Source organism: Castanea sativa, chromosome 8 (assembly GCF_040712315.1).
Source record: "Castanea sativa cultivar Marrone di Chiusa Pesio chromosome 8, ASM4071231v1".
Classification (NCBI taxonomy): domain Eukaryota; kingdom Viridiplantae; phylum Streptophyta; class Magnoliopsida; order Fagales; family Fagaceae; genus Castanea; species Castanea sativa.
Window position 1 is genome coordinate 32,255,672 of NC_134020.1, and position 22,962 is coordinate 32,278,633.

At 37.6% G+C, this 22,962-nt stretch overlaps 1 protein-coding gene across 1 annotated transcript; it reads left to right on the forward strand.

Annotated features, from left to right (window-relative positions):
• Positions 1 to 15,512: 15,512 nt before the first annotated feature.
• LOC142606212 (peroxidase 4-like) lies at positions 15,513 to 20,317 on the forward strand. The gene is made up of 5 exons (XM_075777596.1): positions 15,513 to 15,604; positions 16,218 to 16,440; positions 17,369 to 17,560; positions 18,713 to 18,881; positions 19,739 to 20,317. The coding sequence occupies exons 1-5, from the start codon at positions 15,513 to 15,515 to the stop codon at positions 20,134 to 20,136; spliced, it is 1,074 nt and encodes a 357-aa protein (XP_075633711.1). The 3' UTR covers positions 20,137 to 20,317.
• Positions 20,318 to 22,962: the final 2,645 nt, after the last annotated feature.

Here is a 22,962-nt window from a genome sequence, read left to right on the forward strand (position 1 = left end):
AACTTTATGTAGACCCAAAGCTACTGGATATATAAGTTTTAAGGATCTTTGCAAATTTAATGATACTATGTTGGCAAAACAAGTGTGGTGGCTTGTTCATGATACCGATTCTCTCTTTTATAAAATCTTTATGGCTAAATATTTTCCTAGTAGTATTGTAATTGAAGCTAAAGCTACATCAAGGTCTTATGATTGGAAGAACATTTTGTGAGCTCGAATTGCCGTCTCCATGGGAGCTAAATGGTGGATTGGTGATGGAAGAGATATTCAGATTTATGAGGATTATTGTTTACCAGGCAACTATGGTGGTAGAGTACTGGTGTTACCTATATCACATCTTCGAAGAACAGCTACTGTCTCAAATTTTATTGATACTGATTTTAATTAGTGGAACTCACAACTTCTAGACACTCCATTTCTTCCTTTTAGTAGATAAAAGCAATATCTTTATGTTTAACTGTGTAGCAGGATTACTTATTGAAGGGGATAAAAATAGTAAATGGACAGAGATAATGATGACGGATGGACACCGTAAGTGACGCGACTATGACGGTCAACTTTTGCTGAGTATCCGTCATAGGTGGATTGATTGTAGGTTCCAGGTGGCATGTAATTTGATATGCACCAGATGAACTTTTGCTTTATCCCCACGCAAACGTGCACACTTGGACTTCTTGCGACACACGTTTGAGAAGACTCCTATATGGAAATAAGCTTGAGAAGGAAGTTGTATCCTAAAAGAAAGGTAATTCCGCTCAATATAAATACCTCAGAAACCCTAAATATGAAGGTACGCACAATATTCTTAACTCTGGCACTCTAGGGTTAAAGGAACAAGATTCTAACTTGACCTTCGGAGGGTATTCGGCCGACACCACACCGGTGCTCTCTTCTAGGTCCTTTGTTTTCTTTTTGTAGGTATTGCTTTCGTTTGAGGAGCGCTTGCAACTCACTAGTGATATTTTCGGCTTCATCAGTTGGCGCCGTCTGTGGGGACGATAGAGGAAGAAGAAAATCTTCTGATTATTTTAGCCTCGCTCTATCCCTGAGACAAAGAGTTGCATGGCACTCACCCGATCGATGGCAACGAACAACAATCAAGGCGACGAACCACGCGCCATCGCTTTGGAAAGGCAGGTCCAAACGCTAGCGGCAGCGGTTGAGCGCCTCACTAAGCAGAATCATGATTTGGAAGAACAGTTGCGGCAAATAACCGCACATCAGAGTGCACCGCAGGAAGATCAAGAGGGCGCTAGTCCTGAAGGAAGGAACGTGGAAAGACCTGAGGGCAGCAACGCTCCTACTAGACCCGAGCGACAAGAAACCAATCAACCACTTGCTTTAGACGCTGTGCCGACTCACATAGCCACCGAAATGCAGGAGATGAGGGAACGTATGGATGCAATGATGAGCGCCCTTAAAGGACGGGTATCCAGCAATTTGGACGACCTAGCCCATAGAACGGATTCACCATTCACAGCATTGGTGAATTCGTGCCCCGTTCCAGCAAAGTTTCGCATGCCCCATGTGGAAAACTATGACGGATCCAAGGACCCGTTGGATCACTTGGAGTCTTTCAGAACCTTAATGCATCTTCAGGGTGTACCAGATGAAATTATGTGCAGGGCTTTTCTCACCACCTTGAAGGGGCCTGCGAGGGATTGGTACAAGCAGTTGACGCCTAATTCCATCGGCACTTTTAAGGAACTAGGTGCAGCTCGTATCACACTTCATTGGAAGTCATCGACACAAGAGGTCTATTGCATGTATACTGGGAACTAAACAACGAGAAGATGAGACATTAAGGTCCTATATAGCTCGCTTTAACAAGGAATCCCTCTCGATAGACGAGGCAGACGACAAGACACTTGTGGCAAAGATTCACAAACGGGTTACAAGAGGGTAAGTTCTTATTTTCCCCGTGTAAGAATGACCCAAAGACTATGTCCGATGTCTATTACGTGGTGACGAAGTATATGAACGCTGAGGATGCCTTGCGTCGGAGACGACTATAAACCAAAGAAAAGGGAAAGACAGGAAGATACGAAACCAGATAACGGACGAAAAGTGGCTAGAACCAGAGATCGACGAGAAGACCGGAGACCCAAACCACCTTCAGGGAGGTTTACAAGTTTCACCCCCTCATGCCGCTTGACCAAGTGCTTATGCAAATCAAAGATGAAGGAAGCTTGACGTTCCCGGACAAATTGAAGGGAGATCCGAACAAGAGGCCAAGAGATAGATATTGCCGTTTTCACCGTGACCACGGCCATGATACGACGGACTGTTATGACTTGAAACAACAGATTGAAGCCCTTATAAGGCAAGGAAGGTTGCAAAGGTTCGTGAGGAAGGAAAGAACCGATCGGCCCCGTAGCGATCCTAGACGGGAAAACGAGCGTCCCGGCATCACCGCAAGCGGACATACGGATGATAACGGTGGGGGAGCGCTTCAGCGGGGATCGTCCAAAAAGGCCAGGGAAGACCTATTTACGGACAAGATAAAGTGTCCAAGGTCGACGGGCTCTTCACTAGAAAGAATACGACGGAATGACTCCGGTATCGAGTTTTTTGAAGAAGAGGCCCGCGCCTTCACCACCCCCATGACGACGCGCTTGTGGTTAGTATACGTAGGAGACTTTAATGTCCACCGAGTTCTAGTGGACAACGGGAGCTCGCCAGAGACATCCTTTACTATCCCTGCGTTCCAGCAGATGGGGATTGCAAAGGAGCGCCTGATCCCGGCATGTACGCCCCTCGTTGGCTTTGGGGGAACCCGGGTCCGTCCTTTAGGATCCGTCACATTGATAGTGACGGTAGGAGACTACCCACAACAGATAACTAGAAACATCACCTTTCTAGTGGTTGATTGCTCCTCAGCATATAACGCCATACTCGGACGTCCTACCCTCAACCTACCATCTGATGATCAAGTTCCCACTGAACATGGAGTTGGAGAATTGCGCGAAAATCAGGTGACTGCACGGGAATGTTACGTGGCCATGATGGAGATGGATGACCATGTACAGACATTAAATATCGAAGAGCAGAGGACAGTGGCAGAACCCGTGGAGACATTGGAAGAAATACAACTAGACGATTCGAGGCCCGACCGAACCACCAGGATAGGAACCTCGGTTGACCAAACGGTTCGACGTGCCCTCCTATTGTTCCTCAAGGAAAACCAAGACGTGTTCGTATGGAGCCATGACGACATGCCAGGAATAGATCCGACAGTCATAGTCCATAAATTGAACGTGTCACCTTCGTTCTCTCCAGTCCGACAAAAGAAACGCGTATTCGCCCCCGAAAGGGATCGAGCCGCAGCAGAGGAAGTGCAGAAGCTACGAGAAGCGGACTTCATACGAGAGGTGTACTACCCAGACTGGCTGGCGAATGTGGTAATCGTCAAAAAGTCAAATGGGAAGTGGAGAATGTGTGTTGATTTCACGGATCTAAATAAAGCGTGCCCTAAATACAGTTACCCGCTCCCACGGATTGAGTGGACTCTACTGCAAAACATGAGTTGTTGAGCTTCATGGACGCCTTCTCGGGGTACAACCAGATTAAGTTGGAGAAGACAGATCAAGAGAAGACATCATTTGTGACGAGTCAAGGGCTTTTTTGCTACAAGGTGATGCCATTCGGGCTCAAGAATGCAGGAGCCACATACCAACGATTAATGAACAAGATGTTCGAGCACCAGATTGGTCATAACGTCCAAGTCTACGTAGATGACATGTTGGTAAAAAGCGTAAAGGCGTCGGATCATCTGGGGGACCTCCGGGAGACTTTCGACACTCTTCGAACGTACAAAATGAAGCTGAACCCAAGCAAATGCGCATTCGGAGTAACTGCTGGAAAGTTCTTAGGGTTCATGGTGTCCCAGCGGGGCATTGAGGTCAACCCCGAGAAAGTGAAAGCAATTATGGATCTATCTCCTCCAAGGACGGTGAAGGAAGTGCAAAGCTCGACGGGGAAGATAGAAAGCCTTGAATAGGTTTGTATCAAGAGCAACAGACAAGTGTCTCCCTTTCTTTAGGACGCTAAGGAGATCTTTCGAGTGGACGGACGAATGCCAAAGGGCATTTGAAGAGTTGAAGGCATATCTCTCTGCCCCACCATTGCTTAGCCCGTCTACACCGGGGGAGGAATTATTCCTGTACCTTGCTGTCTCATCGGTAGCGGTAAGTGCGGTTCTCATTAGAGAGGAAGTGGAAGGTACGCGGTGAAGCCCGTGTACTTTGTAAGCCGGCGCTACGAGGCGCGAAGGAGAGGTACCCACGGATGGAGAAACTCGCTCGCACTTGTAACCGCAGCCCGAAAACCGAAGCCGTATTTTCAAGCACACGCAATAATAGTCCCGACGGATCAGCCATTGCAGAGCAATGAACAATCCCCGAAACCGGGACGGATGGCTTTGTGGGCTATCGAGCTAAGTGAGTACGATATCCAATACCAGCCACGAACAAGTGTGAAAGGACAAATATTGGCGGACTTTATTGCGGAATTCACTACACATGAGGAGCAGGGGGCAGAAGAGACACCTACATGGAGAATTCGCATAGACGGATCCTCCAATAAGCATGCGGGAGGAGTCGAAGTTGTACTCCATACCCCGGAAGGAGATAAGATTGAATGTATGATCCATCTGGAGTTCCCTACTACGAATAATGAAGCGGAGTATGAGGCCCTGGTGGCGGGATTGGAGCTTGCAATAGTTGCTGGGGCCAGGAAGGCAATGGTCTACTCCGATTCCCAAATCGTAGCTAGCCAAGTAAATGGGAGTTATGATTGTAGGAGTGAACGAATGAGAAGGTACCTCGGAGAAGTGAAGGGCCGAACGAGTGACCTACAATTCATGATAACTCAGATCCCGAGAGAAGAGAATCAAGAAGCAGATCGACTCGCAAAGGCTGCTTCGGCCGAACCTATGGTCGTCCCAAAGCAGGTATTGTCCTTCGTCCAATATTCGTCGTTACTAGATAACGTTCAGGTGCAGGAATTAACCACTAAAAATGATTGGACGGTTCCAATTGTGGCGTACCTCAAGGACGGCAAGCTTCCAGACGGGAAGGAAAAAGCAAGGAAATTGAAGGTTAGGGCTGCCCGATTCATACTGATCAAAGGCATCCTCTACAAAAGAGGATTCTCCCGACCATATCTAAGATGCCTGGGCCATGACGAAGCAGACTACGTAATGAGGGAAGTTCATGAAGGGATCTATGGAAACCACTCAGGATCAAGGTCTCGGTACACAAGCTACTCCGAGCAGGTATTACCGGCGTACAATGCGTAAGGATGCCCACATGTACGTGAAAGCCTGCGATAAGTGTCAACGGTTCGGCAATCTTATCAGGCGGCCAACGGAGGAACTCACACCCATGACGGCCCCATGGCCATTCGCACAATGGGGGTTAGACATCATGGGTCCATTTCCAATAGCAGCAAGACAACTAAAGTTCTTGGTGGTTGGTATCGACTACTTCACCAAGTGGGTGGAAGCAGAAGCTCTTGCTACTATCACGGAGAAAAATATTCGCAACTTTGTATGGAGAAATATTATTTGCCGATATGGGATCCCGAGAGTGCTCGTGTCAGACAACGGGAAGCAATTCGACAACGATGCGTTCCGAGACTTTTGTTCTCAGCTGGGAATCAAGAATCACTACTCGTCGCCCGCTCATCCACAAGCCAACGGACAAGTTGAAGTCACGAACCGGTCCTTGTTAAAGATCATCAAGACCCGGCTCGAGGGGGCAAAGGGCATATGGCCGGACGAACTACCAAGTGTCCTATGGGCGTACAGAACAACGGCAAGGACGCCGACGGGAGAGACACCGTTTCGATTGGCGTTTGTGCGAAGCCCTCATACCGGCGTAAGTGGGGCCGACGAGCTACCGCGTGGAAAGTTATGACGAGAGTAAGAATGCTGAAGCACTACGTCTAGAGCTTGACCTTGTTGATGAAGTTAGGGCAACCGCGGCCCAAAGACTGGCGCGGTACCAGGACATGATGGCAAAACATTACAACTCTAAGGTTCGGCACCAGGACTTCAACGTTGGAGATCTAGTGTTACGAAAAGTGCTTGGCGCTACGAAAGATGCATCCCTGGGAAAGCTGGGTCCCAACTGGGAAGGCCCGTACCGAATCATCTCATGGCGCAGAAAGGAACGTACTACTTGAGACATTGGGACGGAAAGAAGTTGGGCCATCCCTGGAACACGGAGCACCTGAAGAAGTACTACCAATAGTGCAGCAGTCACAACACCTACTGCCTTACTTTTCAGTTTAATTTTAGACAGTTATGGCTTTTTAGAGCTCAGTTTTTCTTTTTCATGAACAATTTGGTTTGTTGAACTTATGAGAGGAATTTTTTAAATGCATGCTGATGAAAATCTACAATGAAATTAAAAACAATGAAATCTACAAGTCCACACAGTGGACGGATCACCCAAAGGGTGAAAAATCTACAAGTCCACACAGTGGACGGATCACCTAAAGGGTGAAAAACCTACAGGTCCACAAAGTGGACGGATCACCCAAAGGGTGAGGAACCTACAAATCCACATAGTGGACGGATCACCCAAAGGGTGAAAAACCTACAAGTCCACACAGTGGACGGATCACCCAAAGGGTGAAAAACCTACAAGTCCACAAAGTGGACGGATCACCCAAAGGGTGAGGAACCTACAAATCCATAAAGTGGACGGATAACCCAAAGGGTGAGGAACCTACAAATCCACATAGTGGACGGATCACCCAAAGGGTGGAAAACCTACAAGTCCACAGAGTGGACGGATCGCCCAAAGGGTAAAAACCTACGAGTCCACAAAGTGGACGGATCGCACGAAGGGTAAAAACCTACCAGTTCACAAAGTGGACGGATCATCCCATGAATGAATGTCTACATGGTGGACGGTTAGCAAAAATACATTTGAAAGTCCATTCACAAAGTGGATGGGTTAACTGAATATACGACGGATAATGAGCAAGCAACATGCAATAAAAGATTTAATAAGTCAAGTTCAATAATTATAAATGACGGTTTAAATAAAGTTCTTTCACAACGGTGAAAACTTTTACAAAAAAAGCAAGTATCCTATTCATTCTTTGGAGAGTTCTCGACCAATGGACCGTCATTTGGCTGACTAGGAGGAGGAACTTCGCCTTCGTCAGCTGGAGCAGTGACGGTAAACACTTCGTCTGTACTTTCTGAACGCACGGATTGTGCAAGTGTTTGCCCTTGAGCATCAATGGATATATGGGATACGTCCAGGTCCGGATATGATGACTTCACCTGACGGATGGCGTCATCGAACCCGTCAGCAAAGGAGCTCCCCAGCTCCGTCAAAAGGAGTTCAGAATCACGATATTCTTGAATGGCTATCTCCTTTGCGCTGTGAAGCTTTGACGTTGTCTCCGTCAGCTGCTTCTCCTTGTCATTCAGGATCTCACGAAGATGCCCGTTCTCCTTTTCCACCTCCTCTCTGACCTGCTCCGAGCATTTGAGCTTTCTGTCCATGTTGATCTTGTAGGTCTTCGCCGTGCAAGCTCATCCTCCATCGTCTGGCTTTTCTTTCTCAGACGGTCCATGAATGTCTCATGATTGAGACAACGGCCATGGAGCCCTTTCATCATCACCATGGCCTGGAAGCGAAATACAACGTTATGACGGATGTGAAGGAACTTGGTAACAAAATTAGACGGATTCAAAATTACCTGTGCAAGGGTGAAAAGACCCGTCTCACCCATCGCCTCCGTTGAATGGTTGCCGAGGTTTGCGTAGTCGTCAGCTGTCAGCATAGACGACATCTTCTCGAGGGCATAGCTTGAATCCTCCTGGAAGAGAACGGGTGGTTTCTCTCCGGAGGCTGCTGGGCCTTTCATCAAGCCTTTGCCCTTTCCATGCTTGGCGCCCATCTTCTCTGCCTTCAAGGCCACGACGGGTTCAGTGGAGGTCTTTTGCTTCTTGGGAGGACGGTTCGTTTTCTCAACTTGAGTCTGTTTTGACGGTACAGGTGGGACCGTCCCCTTTGTTTGACCCCCCTCTTGCTTTTTCTTCGCCGCTTGTTGCTTAATGAATGCTCTCCTCCTGGCGGCGTCCATCTCTGCAAATCAAAGACGGATGAGAAAGGAAAGGTAAAAGTAAAACGAGAAAAATGAAAGACGGGTATAGTTTTGATGAACTTACGTTTTCGAATTCTGTTATCGTATTGACGGGCAGCGGATGAAGGTTCGGGTCCGTCACAATGCCAGTGAAGCGTATCGAGTGTGACGAGTTGAGCCCAAGTCCTCTCTTGCAGTTTTGTTTTGTTAAAAATTTTCTCCAGAAAATTCCACTGCTCCAAATCAACCTGAGGACGGTCCCGAGCTGCAATAAAGGACGGTTAGACCTTTAAAAAAAAAAAAAAAAAAAAAATTATTAACTTCAAAGATTGGACGGAAGCAAAAGAAATATACATACCCGACGGAGGCATTATGCCCCATGTTGTGTCGACGGGCATGTTAGTTACATCTCCTGGACGACACATCCATTCGTCCCCTTCCAAAAAGAAGTAACGACTCTTCCAGTCTCTGTTCGAGTCTGGAGTGTCACTGACGAGCCTCAATAAAGGACTTCTAGCTGTAAAGCTATACATCCCCTTGGACTTGACAATCTCTGTTGGACGGTAACAATAGAAAAATTCTTCCACCGTCAACCTTCGGGAACCGTCAGACATTGCCCCATACAAAACCTCAACCCCAATGAACACTCTCCAGGCATTGGGGGAGATTTGAGTGACGGACAGACCAAGGTATTGAAGAAGTCAACGGTGAAGAGAACTCAATGGAAATCTGAGCCCCGCCTTTAAAGCTTGCTCGTAGATCCCAACACCGTCTACTCCCTTGTAGTAGCATTTCTCGGATTTTTTGGGAAGACGTAGACGAATGTTATCTGGTATTTGGTACTTGGTCCTAAGTGTGTTGAGTTGAGATTCAGTCATGGACGACCTAAAATCATTTACCGTCCAGAGAGGCAGCATGACGAACTCCCTGAAGGCCATCCGGGCCAATTACCGACTTGGATGGGGGGATCCACACCGTCCAAGCTTACCGCCGGACGATTCCGAACTCTCCGTCTCTAGACCACCGTCAAGGGAAGAAGAGGTACTTGACGGATTCCTCTCTTCACTTGAAGTGTCAGGATCTCTTGGACCTGACGGAAACTTTTCATCGTAGCCCGCCCCCTTGCGGACAAACGACCGGTTACTTGACGCACTAGACATTACCTACATTTATGACGGTATAACCTAAGACACCGACGGTTCTAAGGAAAGTGCATATACTTAAAACAATGAAATTCAAAGAAAGACGGAGAAAGGTTTGGAATACATACCGGATCTGCTGAATGACAGGAAGGCACTATAGCTGTGACGGTTGCGCTCTGCTCACAAATTTTTTGACAAGAAGAAGAAATGAAGGGAGAATATCTGGCCTTTTATAGAACAAAGGGCACGGAATACGAAGCGACGCCTCGTTTTGGGGAAATAGCCAATCCACGAGGGCCACGTGCTCTTCGTCAGAAATACAGGCCACGTGTCATCCGTCGTGGTATACCAAGCCCGTTCCCATTTAATACATTGTCTTTAGTCATTCCATGGATCCGTCAGATTATAAGGACGGATCCAAGGACTGAAGGGGGCAACTGAAGGGGATAAAAATAGTAAATGGACAGAGATAATGATGACGGATGGACACCGTAAGTGACGCGACTATGACGGTCAACTTTTGCTGAGTATCCGTCATAGGTGGATTGATTGTAGGTTCCAGGTGGCATGTAATTTGATATGCACCAGATGAACTTTTGCTTTATCCCCACGCAAACGTGCACACTTGGACTTCTTGCGACACACGTTTGAGAAGACTCCTATATGGAAATAAGCTTGAGAAGGAAATTGTATCCTAAAAGAAAGGTAATTCCGCTCAATATAAATACCTCAGAAACCCTAAATATGAAGGTACGCACAATATTCTTAACTCTGGCACTCTAGGGTTAAAGGAACAAGATTCTAACTTGACCTTCGGAGGGTATTCGGCCAACACCACACCGGTGCTCTCTTCTAGGTCCTTTGTTTTCTTTTTGCAGGTATTGCTTTCGTTTGAGGAGCGCTTGCAACTCACTGGTGATATTTTCGGCTTCATCACTTATTTTGGCCAAAAGGCACGAACGGTTGCTATACCATCAAATCAGGATACCAGCTTCTTTGTGGGGAAGATGGCTGGAATGTAGCTTCGATATCTAATGTTGAAGCAAGGAAAAATTTTTGGAATAGCAGATGGAATTCAAAGATATTGGGAACGTTAAACATTTTACATGGTAGGCCTACTCTGATGCTCTACGAAAAGAAGTAAATTTGAAGAAGATAAAAAATTGCTTGATGATATCTGCCATTTTTTTCCCCAAATAATCAAAATTCACCATCCATGCTCTTTGGGTTTGTGAAGCTATCAAATCTATATGGAGGGCTGGCCCTTCCACTAGGCTAATTAGGCCCTTGCCTAAGGCCCCGAAGTGGAAAGGGCCCCAAAACTTTGAAAAAGAAGGGGTGGTAGAAAAAAGAAATTTAGTTTTAGATGAAACTCCAAAAAATCCGGTACATCCTTGTGATTGAAGAACAAAAAAGCTGGTACATCTTGGTAAACACAAGTACTCAAAAAAAAAATTTGGTCTAAACAAAACCAATTTTCCCAAAAATAACATCCTTAATTAATCTCTAGACAAACCAAAATTCACCAAGATAAAATACAAATTCGATCTAAAAAATTTACTCACAAAAAAATCACAAATCAAAAATCCCAAATTCCTAAAATTTACTTACACCTTTTCTCTCTCTCACTCTTTCTCTCCGTCTCTCTCATTCTTTCTCTCCACAGTCTCTACTCTTAAATATTTCTGTTGGTGGCTCAAGCTTCCTCCAATTTGATCACGTCTAAACTCTGATGCTCTCTAGAGGTATCCGCTGGGCCTTGGAGTTTTTTTTTTTTTTTTTTGTGGGTCGAGTCTTATCTAATAAGACTTGTGTGGCTGTGGGTGGAGTCGTAGTTCAATCCAAAAAAAAAACGTTTAATTAAAAGAAAAAAATGTAATACTAAAAAAAAATAACATAATAAAACATTATACATGTGTGAATGAAGAATACCACACACGTTGTAGCACAATTTTTTTTCTTGTACATTCCAGTACCAAAATGGATATTTAGAATAAATATATATAATTTTTATTAGTGTTAATTCTTTGAATAATATAATCAATTTGTCTTTATTTATACAGGTTGAGATTGCTAGATACTTGTTATTGTTCGATGAATCTACCTACAATAGTAATTTTTATATATATCAGGTTCTTTGATCTACACTTGAAAATTATTTTTTAATCCAGTCGTTATAAATATATTATAGATAATTTTTATTTTTATTTGAAAATATTGTTTGATTAGAAATATCTACTAGAAAATATGCATTTGGATATGAAAAACTTTTTAAAAAAATTTTATAAAAGAATTAAAAGAAATTTTACAAATGAAAGAATATAATGCAATTGACATACTAAATTTTATATATATATATATATATATATATATAAACTAGATTCATTTTCAAATATACATGCATTAATTATAGAATTTTACTAGCAATACATGTTACCTGCTTTTGCAGAAAAAAGTTTTTCTAAATTAAAATTAATAAAATCATATCTAAGGTTAACAATGTCCTAAAAAAGATTAAATGATTTAGCTATATTATTGATTGAAATGAAGATACTAGAAAAACTTAAATTTAAAATTTTAATTAATTAATTTGCATTACAAAAGGCAAGAGAAATGTATTATATTAAAAAATATTAATTTAATTAATACATAAATATAAAAAATGCTCTATTTTAATTCTCGCCTTAGCCCCAAAATTTCTAGGGATGACCCCCGTTTATATGAAACTGTGACTTTGATTAGGTTGACCGTGTTAAAGCCTCAAGGGCGTCATTACGTGATTTGGTCAGTTTTATTCACTACCAACCTCGATCTTTTGAGCATTTTGTTGTCATAGCTTGGTCAATATGGAGCAGAAGAAACAAACTTTGCCTTCAGGAGGCTGTTGTGTTTTTGGATAGAGTAGATATTGATACTAGTCAATATCTCTTAGTTTATATAAAGGGTAATACATACCTGGTGAAGAGACCCCAAGCTACTAAACTGATATGGAAGCCTCCGTCAACATATAATTTTAAAATAAATTTTGATGGTGTAGTGTTTGATGAATCTAGGGAAGCAAGTCTAAGGGTGGTTATCCGTAACTCTCAGGGTTAGGTTATGGCATCTCTGTCAAAGAAAATACAAAAACCTTCTTTAGAGTGGAAATCTTGGAACTGTTAGCAGCAAGGATTGCAGCTTTATTTGTCCAAAAAGTTGGCCTTGGTAGTTCCATCTTCGAAGGAGATTTTGAAACTATCATAAACTCTCTATGGAAGGGCGATATGTTCTACTCCGCTCTTGGACATCTAGTAAAAGACACTTTGTCTTTTGTAAGCTCTCATTAAAGTTGATCGTTTTTTCATATTTATAGACAAGACAATGTTATAGTAAATTCCTTAATTAGGAGAGTAAGATTTTCTTTTCCACTTTTAGTCTGGATAGAGTCTATTCATTCTTGACATTCATAATGTTGTGATAGCTTATTTACCGGCTCATGAATAAAACTTAGTTGAACTGTTTCTTAAAATAGTGTATATATATATATACACGTTAAGAAGTGCAAGCAAAATGAGCCCAGCAAAGTTAAAATCTAGGAGTAACACTCTTGAGCTAGCTGTTAAAATCAAGCGCAAGTAATATCTTGCTATGAAGTATGAACATGTACCATGTCTAGACATGTGTGTGTTAAAACTAGTTAGGGTAGTTAGGGCAGCATGTGCAAAGCACGTGCCATGAAATAAGAGTAGTGACATGTGAAAGAAGAGTAATATTAAAGTCAATTCTAAATTTTATTGACATCATAAAACAAAGATATAAATCATTTGATTTTTAAAGTACATAAAGATTTACATTTATCAAAAGAGACATTAATTTTAAGAATTTTGATAATCATTTTATAAAAAGTTAATCTCATTTGTAAAAGAATTTTGATCACACACAAAGTAAGGGGTAACTATTTAACATATAAATATCTATTTTGCTATAATAGTTTTTTAGTACCTATTTGCTAAAGGCAATATATCCACTCAATAAAAACTTCTAAGAATGATAACGAATATTATTATCTTTCAACAATAAACAACTGAGTTTTGCTAAGAAAAAAAAAAAACAAAAGGCATGTGTCATCGAATTTTCCATTAAATAAATTAAAAGTTTAAAAAATTTAAGCCTAGAAAATCAATGTTCTTTTGATAACAAATAAAATACCTTATATTATCATTCAAGCATTATTACTATCTAAAACTCAAAATATGTGAAGAAAATTTTTGGGATGTTAAAATTAAATGGAAGTGTTTTAGACATTATACAATAAAATATTTTAAGAATTATAAGCTTTCATTAGGGTTCATTAAGAGAATCACAATATGACATATTTACTATTTTCCAAAATATTAAGGGAAAAATTGCTTGATTTTGAAGCCAAATGAGGAATGGTAAACTATCCCAAACATAAAGAATGAAAAGTGTTTTTATCCTAAGTTTTTTTTTTTTGTGTAAAACTATGTGTTTTGTACTTAAAATGGTGCATAAAGAAAAAAAATACAAAAAGTCAACCCAAGAAAATTGTATGTAAAACAGTGAATTTTGGTTCAACAATGTTAACTAAACCAATAAAAAATTTCTAAAAACACAACAAAATGACACAACATTTTTATAATACCTTTATAATTTTGTTATATTTTATTTTGACCTATAAACAATTAATAGTTCAGTAATTTTGAAAATATTGTGACGACAATAAGATGTTTTAATATTTTCACAAAAGAATTGTTATGTTTACGACATTTTTCATAACAAATTATAAGTAATAGGTTGTTATTGGTGAAAAAAAGTAATTTCAATAGCAATTTTAAATTAGAACTAATAACAATTTATCACCTATGATTTGTTATGAAAGTATTGTGAATGTAGCACCTTTTTTGCACAATAACTTTATTTTTAGTTGTAGGTCCTTCTAATATGATATTTTATTATTTTATTTTGACCTTAAGAAATTAACACTTCAAAAATTGTGAAAATATTGTGTCAATTTGCTGTGTTAATATTTTATTATTTTCTGAAATATTGCAAATTGAATAAACCAAAAATAATGTAGCAAAACTACTGTAGTTTTACATATTCAAAAAAAAAAAAGCGGTCTGTAAAACAGTGCAAGTTGAACAAAATAAAAAAATAGTATTCGCTTTTTTTATATTTAGATAATATAATATAAAACAAAATCAAAAACAAAATTCATCTCACCTGATTGGCCAAATACCTTGAATAAGTATGAAAGGTTTCTAGTAGCATTAGAATGAATCCTAAAACTTGACTAAACCAAAACACTAGTCCTAAACCTATTGACTCTTTTTATATAGTTATAAAAGATGTCATACCTTTCGGCTAAGAACAAGGTTTGTATGTTGAAATGTCAACCATATTTGTTAGTAATAGTCATATGGCTTGTAACTTTGGAATTGTCAACTCAGGATCTAACGTTGAGGTGGTCGTCCTATATTTCATGTCCGGCAAAATTTTGATAGACTTTGTAGCATGCTACATCAACTACGTGAAAATGAGCAAATGCCTATTTTGCACAAAAAAAATGGATAAATGCCTTATTTTTCAAACTAATTAGGAAAATTGCTCTTTTTGAAAATTTGATTTTCTCAAAATCGAGTTTAAAAAAAAAAAAAAAAAAAAATTCTGGAGCCTATAGAGACGTTTTAAAGAGCCTATAACGACGTTTTAAAGACCTATAGCAGCATTTTGTGACTCAAGCTCCATGAGCTCGAATTACATGCAAGTTAGTTACAAATTGCTGCTATAGGCTCTTGAAAACGTCGTTATAAACTCTTTAAAATGTCGCTATAGGGCTTAACTCGATTTTGAGAAAGTCGAGTTTTAAAAGAAATGTATTTTCCTAATTAGTTTAAGAAATGAGGCATAATGCTGTATTTTTTGTGCGAAAAGGGCATTTGCCCATTTTAGCCGCATCAACTGTTCCACTAGTTCAAATCACGTAAACGTGTTTCTGGGCTGAAACTCTATCATTATATCATTCAATCAAATTCATTGCTGTTGCTTGCTTTTTCATTAATTTCTAGGTGCTGAGATTAAACAATGTTATATATACCCATGTAAATGGCCAAATACTAGTCTTAAAGATTAGGTATTACATACCTGCTTCTGTGCGAAACTTTCTCATTTAGGCCTCTATATAACCCAAATACCCTACGAAGTTCTTGGCACACACTCAACACTGCCTTCCTTCTAAGTTTAATCAAATTAAGCGACGAAATGGCTGCTTCTAATTCTCATTCTGCCTCTTCATTCCTATTCATAGCCTCATTTGCCGTCAGTGGCGGAGCCAGGATTTTGGTTCAGAGGGGGCAAAATTAAAAGACAACATTTAAAGTGAAATAAATCTAACAAATATTGATCGATAATAATAACAAAATAAATTAAAAAAAATTATAAGAAAATAAATATATTTCATATCATTAAAATAAATAAACAAAAATAACAAATTCATAGTTACTATAAAATCTACAACAAAAAGTTTACAAACTGATGTAGTAAAAATGTAATTAGTGTTATTTAAACAATATAATGAATATATGTTTGTGATTATTTTTTGTGATTGGTGACACGCCAATTTGTAAGATATAAATAGTAAAATTTGCAATATCTCTAGCATTATTTAAAAATAAAATACTTATTAATAATGAAAATAATGATGGAAATTAAAAAAGAAAAAAATTGTGAAATAGGTGTCAAACGTGGGACAAGACAAAAGCTTACAAGAACAATAAAATAGGTGAAAATGGGATATGATTTGATGTTTGAGAAAACTTTTTTTTTTTTTTTACCTTCTTTTTCTTGTGTCAAAATCACTAAGTTTCAAGTGATTTGTAGTCATTTTTTCTTTTCTTTTTCCTATGTCAGATGGTCAGTCTCTTAATATTACAATTGCATATAGAAGGAAATTTGAGGTGGAGTCAGGGGAGGCAGGTGCCCCCCTCGCCCCCCTCTGGCTCCGCCACTGTTTGCCGTTCTCGTGATTTTCACGGGGAGCTCCTCTGCTCAACTCTCTAAAAATTTCTACTCTGAAAGTTGTCCAAAGGTGTTTAGCACCGTTAAATCGGTTGTGCATTCTGCGATTTCAAAACAACCCCGCCAGGGTGCTTCTCTGCTTCGCCTCCACTTTCATGATTGTTTTGTCAATGTAAATTCCTTTTTCCTCTATCTACTGGGTTGCTCAAAGGCCTCCAGTTTTTTTTTTTTTTTTTTTTTTTTTTTTTTTTTTTTTTTTAACAGCATGCGAAAAATATAATATTGTTCATATGTAGAGTCCATTTTTCTTTTTCTTTTTTTTTAAATTACTAAATTAAATGGAATGGATGGCAAAACATATATAATAGATTACTTTAACAATATAAAAATGTTATGGATACAATCTTTTCACGATAAGTTATAAGTTATAATTGATGCAACATTATATTTATGAGGAAAATGTTAAAATTATTATAAATTCTATTATTACAATTTTATTAAGGCGATAAGTTATAATTGATTAAACACTATTTTTATATGAAAAAATATTTAAAAAATTATTACAATTTTTATAAAAAAAATTAAAGCATATAAAATAATGTGACAATGAATATGATCTAAGTCACTTCAATAAAATAATAAATGTATATTTGATTTTGAATTTTTTTTAATTGGTGACTTATTAATTATTAAGACTCATATGGTAAAATTTGTAAAATTACGTAAGGAATACAACAAGATTCAAGATGTTATATAATAATAATAATAATAAATGCGGCCAATCTAACCGTGGTTGGTTAGGAAATGGCAGCATGATACATATGACTTGACATGAAACAAGTCATCATGCTCAGATCTTGGGCACATGCATGGCATGCAGAAGTTGTCAAGTGAATTGATAATGAAAGTCATAAAAGACTGCCTCTTTGGTAGGGCTAACTTAAGTCCATCTAATAGTGAAATCAATAATTCTACAAGAGTTTAAAGAAGTATGTGAAGTACACAAACAATTACATGGTGTCCAGATTTTTCCAGCTTCATCATGAGTTCTGTTCAAGGTCAAATAATTCAAAGCTTCGTTGTATTTTTCTTCTTGACAGGGTTGTGATGGGTCGGTACTCTTGGATGACACTCCAACTTTCACAGGCGAGAAGACAGCAGCTCCCAACAATGGATCGATTAGGGGATTCGAGGTTGTTGATGAAATAAAGTCCAAGATCGAGAAAGAATGCCCCGGAGTGGTTTCATGTGCTGATATCTTAGCCATTGTTGCTCGGGACTCTGTCAAAATTGTGAGTTCATTATTAACTATGCACTAAGAAAAAGCGAACTTTTAAAAAATAGTATTAGTTTTTACACTGTAAATTGATGTGCTTGTTGCGTAATAATGTGATACGACACTATCTAATGAATTGACATAGTTAAGGTTAAAATAACATGGTCCTACTTTATAAAAAATTAAATAAATAGAAAAAATTGTATTTTTAAGATCATAAATTATTTTATAATTTTTTTTGTCATAATTTTGATATTGCAGATTATGAGTAATGAACTAGCACTTACACATAAGCCTATCATTTTTTTTTACCAATCACATTTTATCACGTCATAATTATAATAAAAAATTGTGAAAAATTATGTGATCCTAGATTTTTCCATAAGAAAAATGGCATAAAACCAACCCCAAAATATATAAAACTGACAAAACACTAATATAAAAACAAAATATCTGACACAGCTTAGTTTTAACAAGCATACGGTGACAATTTGACGGTATATATGTACCTGTTTATTTGTAAAAGAAAATTTTAGTAGGATTTTCAGTAAGCTACCATTACTCAGAAAGAAATCATAAGCAGCTATAATTTAGATTAGCTACCTGCTCTACAGTCTATACTATAGAGTGAATACAAACTTTTGTGGTATAAATCTTCTTATTCTTCTAAAAATACAAAAAATAAAAACAAAAACTACAACAACAACAACAACAACAACAACAACAATAATAATAATAATAATAATAGTTTTAATTATGTAAGTATTACAATCACAAATCGCAAGAAAATTATTTAAATATTTATTTATTATATTATTTTAGTATCATTAATTACATTCATTTATCATTTTTATAAAAAATTTATAATAACTTTAACAATTTTTCAAAAAGAAAAAATAATTACAAGTTTTTTTGGTAGAAAAGATAATTAAAACGTTTATTCATTATGTTCTAAATCAACCACATTTATTACCATATTTTGATTTTTGTCCAATACTTATATCATTTGATGATGCCATGTGAATATCTAGAATCGTGTGAAGTGTACATGACTAATTCAATAACGAAATTTTTTATAATAAAATTTATTATAACTTTCTTGATATTACATGTTGGTCCTCTTTGATAGCGTCTATTAATTACTGGAAACACGTTGAACATTATGCAGCTCGGTGGTCCCGAATGGGACGTCAAGCTTGGAAGAAGAGATTCCAAAACAGCAAGCTTTTCTGCTGCCAACAGTGGGGTCATCCCTCCCCCCTCTTCTACCCTTAGCAAACTCATTAATAGATTTCAAGCTAAAGGTCTCTCTACCAAAGACATGGTTGCCTTGTCCGGTATGCCTCTCTCTCTCTCTCTCTCTCTCTCTCTCTCTCTCTCTCTCTCTCTCTCTTCCATTATTTTGTGTGAATATTTACTCTATCCCTAATCAAGTAGGCTTGATAAATAAGTTGAGCTAAGTTACATAAGATATAACAACACTCATAAATGTTATAACTCTCAATAACATTCTAAATAGACATATTTTTTGACAATCCTACTTTTAGATTATATTTCATGTTTACACCCTCCATCTTTACAATGTATAATCTAGATAATGTTTAAATTTCAAGTTTTGTTTTTCTTTTTGCTAGTTATAAACAAAGCATGAGTTAATAGAACGGATAATAAATAACAATTTATACATACAAAATTTGATGAGTATGCTAAAGATACGAACCTTTTTACAAACTGCTGATGTGGTAAGTAATTATTGGTAAATAAAAAAAATGATATTAATTGTAGCCTAAATGAAAACTAGTAAGAAGTTAGTTACAACACTATTTTGTAAAAATATTTTATAAAAATGTTATAAAATAATTTATGAATGTAGCACTACTCAAATTCGAAAGCATAATAATTAAGAACACATAGAACCTATAATCAATCAGTAGAGCTTCAAAACTTCACTTAATTTGTATAATATTGACAAATAGTTATACCAAAGGTAACTTGATCATATTCTAAATGTTGGAAATATAAATACCTAAATATTTAATATGCTCAAAAAAAAAATCTAATATACCTTTTTTTTCCTTTTCCAAGATATATATATATATATATATATATATATATATATATTGATAATCTTTTTCCAAGATAAATTGTTTACATTATAATGCTCCTCATCGTATTCTTGTATACCTGATGGCAGGAGCCCACACAATTGGGCAAGTAAGGTGTACAAATTTTAGAGATCGCATATATAACGATACCAATATTGATAGATCATTTGCCAAGACTAGGCAGAATACATGTCCAAGGACTAGTGGCCTTCCAGGAGATAACAAGATTTCACCTTTAGACCTCAAAACTCCTACAGCTTTTGACAACTATTACTACAAGAACCTCATCAGCCAGAAGGGTCTTCTCCGCTCAGATCAAGATTTGTTCAATGGTGGATCCACTGATTCATTGGTTAAAAAATATAGCGAAGATACTAAGACTTTCTACTTCGACTTTGTCGAGGCAATTATCAAAATGGGAGACTTACAGCCTCTCACTGGATTGAGTGGTGAAATCAGGAAGAACTGCAGGAAGATGAATAATTAGTGGAGGTGATTTTATAGGAAAAAAATAGAAATGAATTACTGAAGATTCATTTCTCTTTCTATTGAAAAAACCAATTTCCAATTCTAGCCCCACTAGAGGGCAATTTGTTTGTTTATGCTATAGAACTTTGAGTGGAATTTCGTAAACTTATTTATTTGTAGAACTTGAAATTTGTTTGGATTATTGCTAAATATAATAAATTTCCTTTTGCCTTGGTTACTTCTTTTGGGATTTCCTCTTCAATATGGAGTCATAAAGAATAAGCTCCATGTTTTTACATGAGCAATGTTTTGTTTTATTTTTAATTCAATAGTTACAATAATTAGAAATGTGGTATTTGAACTATGAATATCTTTGGAAACAACAAGAGGTTTCAAGTTGCACAAATCTTAAATTTTAAGAGTAATTCTATAGGAAATCAATTTTACTATATTTTTCACAATTTGTTGAAATTATTAGTTATAATTGGTGCAACATATTATTCTCATATAAATTTACCAGTAACTTTTATTATACATTAATCATAATATAACTAATCATGAAAAGAGTTACTAATTTTTTTTATAGTCAACCTTATTGTATTTATAAATAGATACGGTTATCATCTTGACAAGAAAAAAGCTTCATTTTATAGAGGAAAAAAAATGAAATTAAAGACAAAAATCCCTTTGACTTTTAGCAATGTGAGAAAAGGCGAGATGCCGATCGTGATATATTGATATCAATAATGAGACGTGATATTACAGTTTAAATTCTCTTTTCCTCACTTAAACCATATAATATATATAGTGAGACATGATATTATATATATATATATATATATATATATATATATTTTTTTTTTTTTTTTTTTTTTTTTTTTTTTTGAGAAGCCAGCCTAATGGGCTGGGCCTTTATTCATATTAAACGAAAAAGAACATCAGTGGACATCAAAGTAAACTAGTTGGGCTATATCCTCAGGCAATTCTTCAAGCCACACCTGAGTACCTCTACATGAAATATATAAAAGTATTACAAAAACAATTATATTAATAACTCATAAAATAAGGGGGGAAATTGAAATACATGCTATAAAAATATTGGATATTTTATTTGTTCTTTGAGAATCAAATATATTAAATAATATCAAACTAATAAAAAAATCGATCTTTCATTTTTAATATCAATCAAATACTACTATATTAGTAACTAGGAAAACTATCGAGTTTATGTCTCAAACATTACAAGAAAACTGATCTATTGCGGCGGACTTTTTGCAGCAGGTGCGAAAAATTCCCGCTATATGTCACCTATTGCGGCGTTTTTGTGGACCGCTACTATACATCAACTCTATTGCAGCGTTCAAGTGGACCGCTACTATAAATCTGGTCTTTTGCGGCGTACTACAACGGTAGGTTGATGGAGCGCTGCAATATGTATGTTTTAGCAGCGTTATACCTAGTTATAATGGCACCCCACAAACCTGTTACTATAGCTAAGATTTACTAGCGTTTGTTTCAGTCTATAGCGGCGGTTTTGTGACCACCACAATAGACCTTTGAATTGCCCATAATTAGTCCAATTTTTTTCCCTTCCCCCCCCCCCCTCCCCCCACCTAAATCTATCAATTTATACCCTAACCTTTTCATTTCTCATCCGATTGTATCCTTCTAAAAAAATACACACACACACACACACACACATTCTCTCTCTCTCTCTCTCTCTCTCTCTCTCTCTCAAATTAAAATCTCACATCGTTGATCTCAATACCCAAAGATCAATCTTCCCACCACCACTATGCATTCTCACTCTCAAACCCTAGATTAGGGCTCTCTCTATTAGCACTCATCGCTGCCACCAGCTGATTGAAGCCCCCAATGGTCAATATTTGAATATTAATTTCACCAAATCTAGTGGTATCAGGACTATCTATTAAGTTTGACCGGGTTTAAACAACTTAAACTCAACTTTGACCGCGCCTTTCTCTAAATCCGATTGTTTGATTGTGACCACAATTTACCAAAATTAACTTTTCATTACACTCTTCAGATCCAATGGTTAGATTTCAAATCTAAGTCTGGCACATGATAAACATGTGTTGTGTGCCTGTATGGTTATGTTTTCTCAATCTAACCATCCAATTGATCTCAAATTTCACCAACACTAATATGTCATTATACTCTTCAATCCCAATGATCGAGACTTGAATATGATTTTCACCAAGTCTAGTGGTCTCGAGACCATCTATTAAGTTTGACCAACTTTGACTAAATTTTGACCGCGCTTTCTCTAAATCCAACCGTTTAATTGTGCCCATAATTTATCAAAATTAACCTTTCATTACACTCTTCAAATCCAACGGTAAGATTTTAAATCTAAGTATTGCGCATGATGGACATGTGTTGTGTACTTATATGACTATGTTCTCTCAATCTGACCGTCTAATTGTTCTCAAATTTTACCAATACCAATATGTTACCATACTCTTCAATCCTAATGATCAAGATTTTAATATGAATTTCACCAATTCTAGTAGTATCAGGAGCATCTATTAAGTTAGATCGGGTTTGACCAACTTTGACCACACATTTCTCTAAATCTAACTGTTTAATTGTGACCGTAATTTACCAGAATTAACCTTTCATTACACTCTTCAAATCCAACGGTTAGATTTCAAATCTAAGAATGACACGTGATGGACATATGTTGTGAACCTATATGGTTATATATATTCTCTCAATCTGACCATCCAAGTGGGGTCAAATTTACTAACACAAATATCTCACTATACTCTTCAATCCTAATGATCAAGATTTGAATATGAATTTCACCGAGTCCAGTGGTATC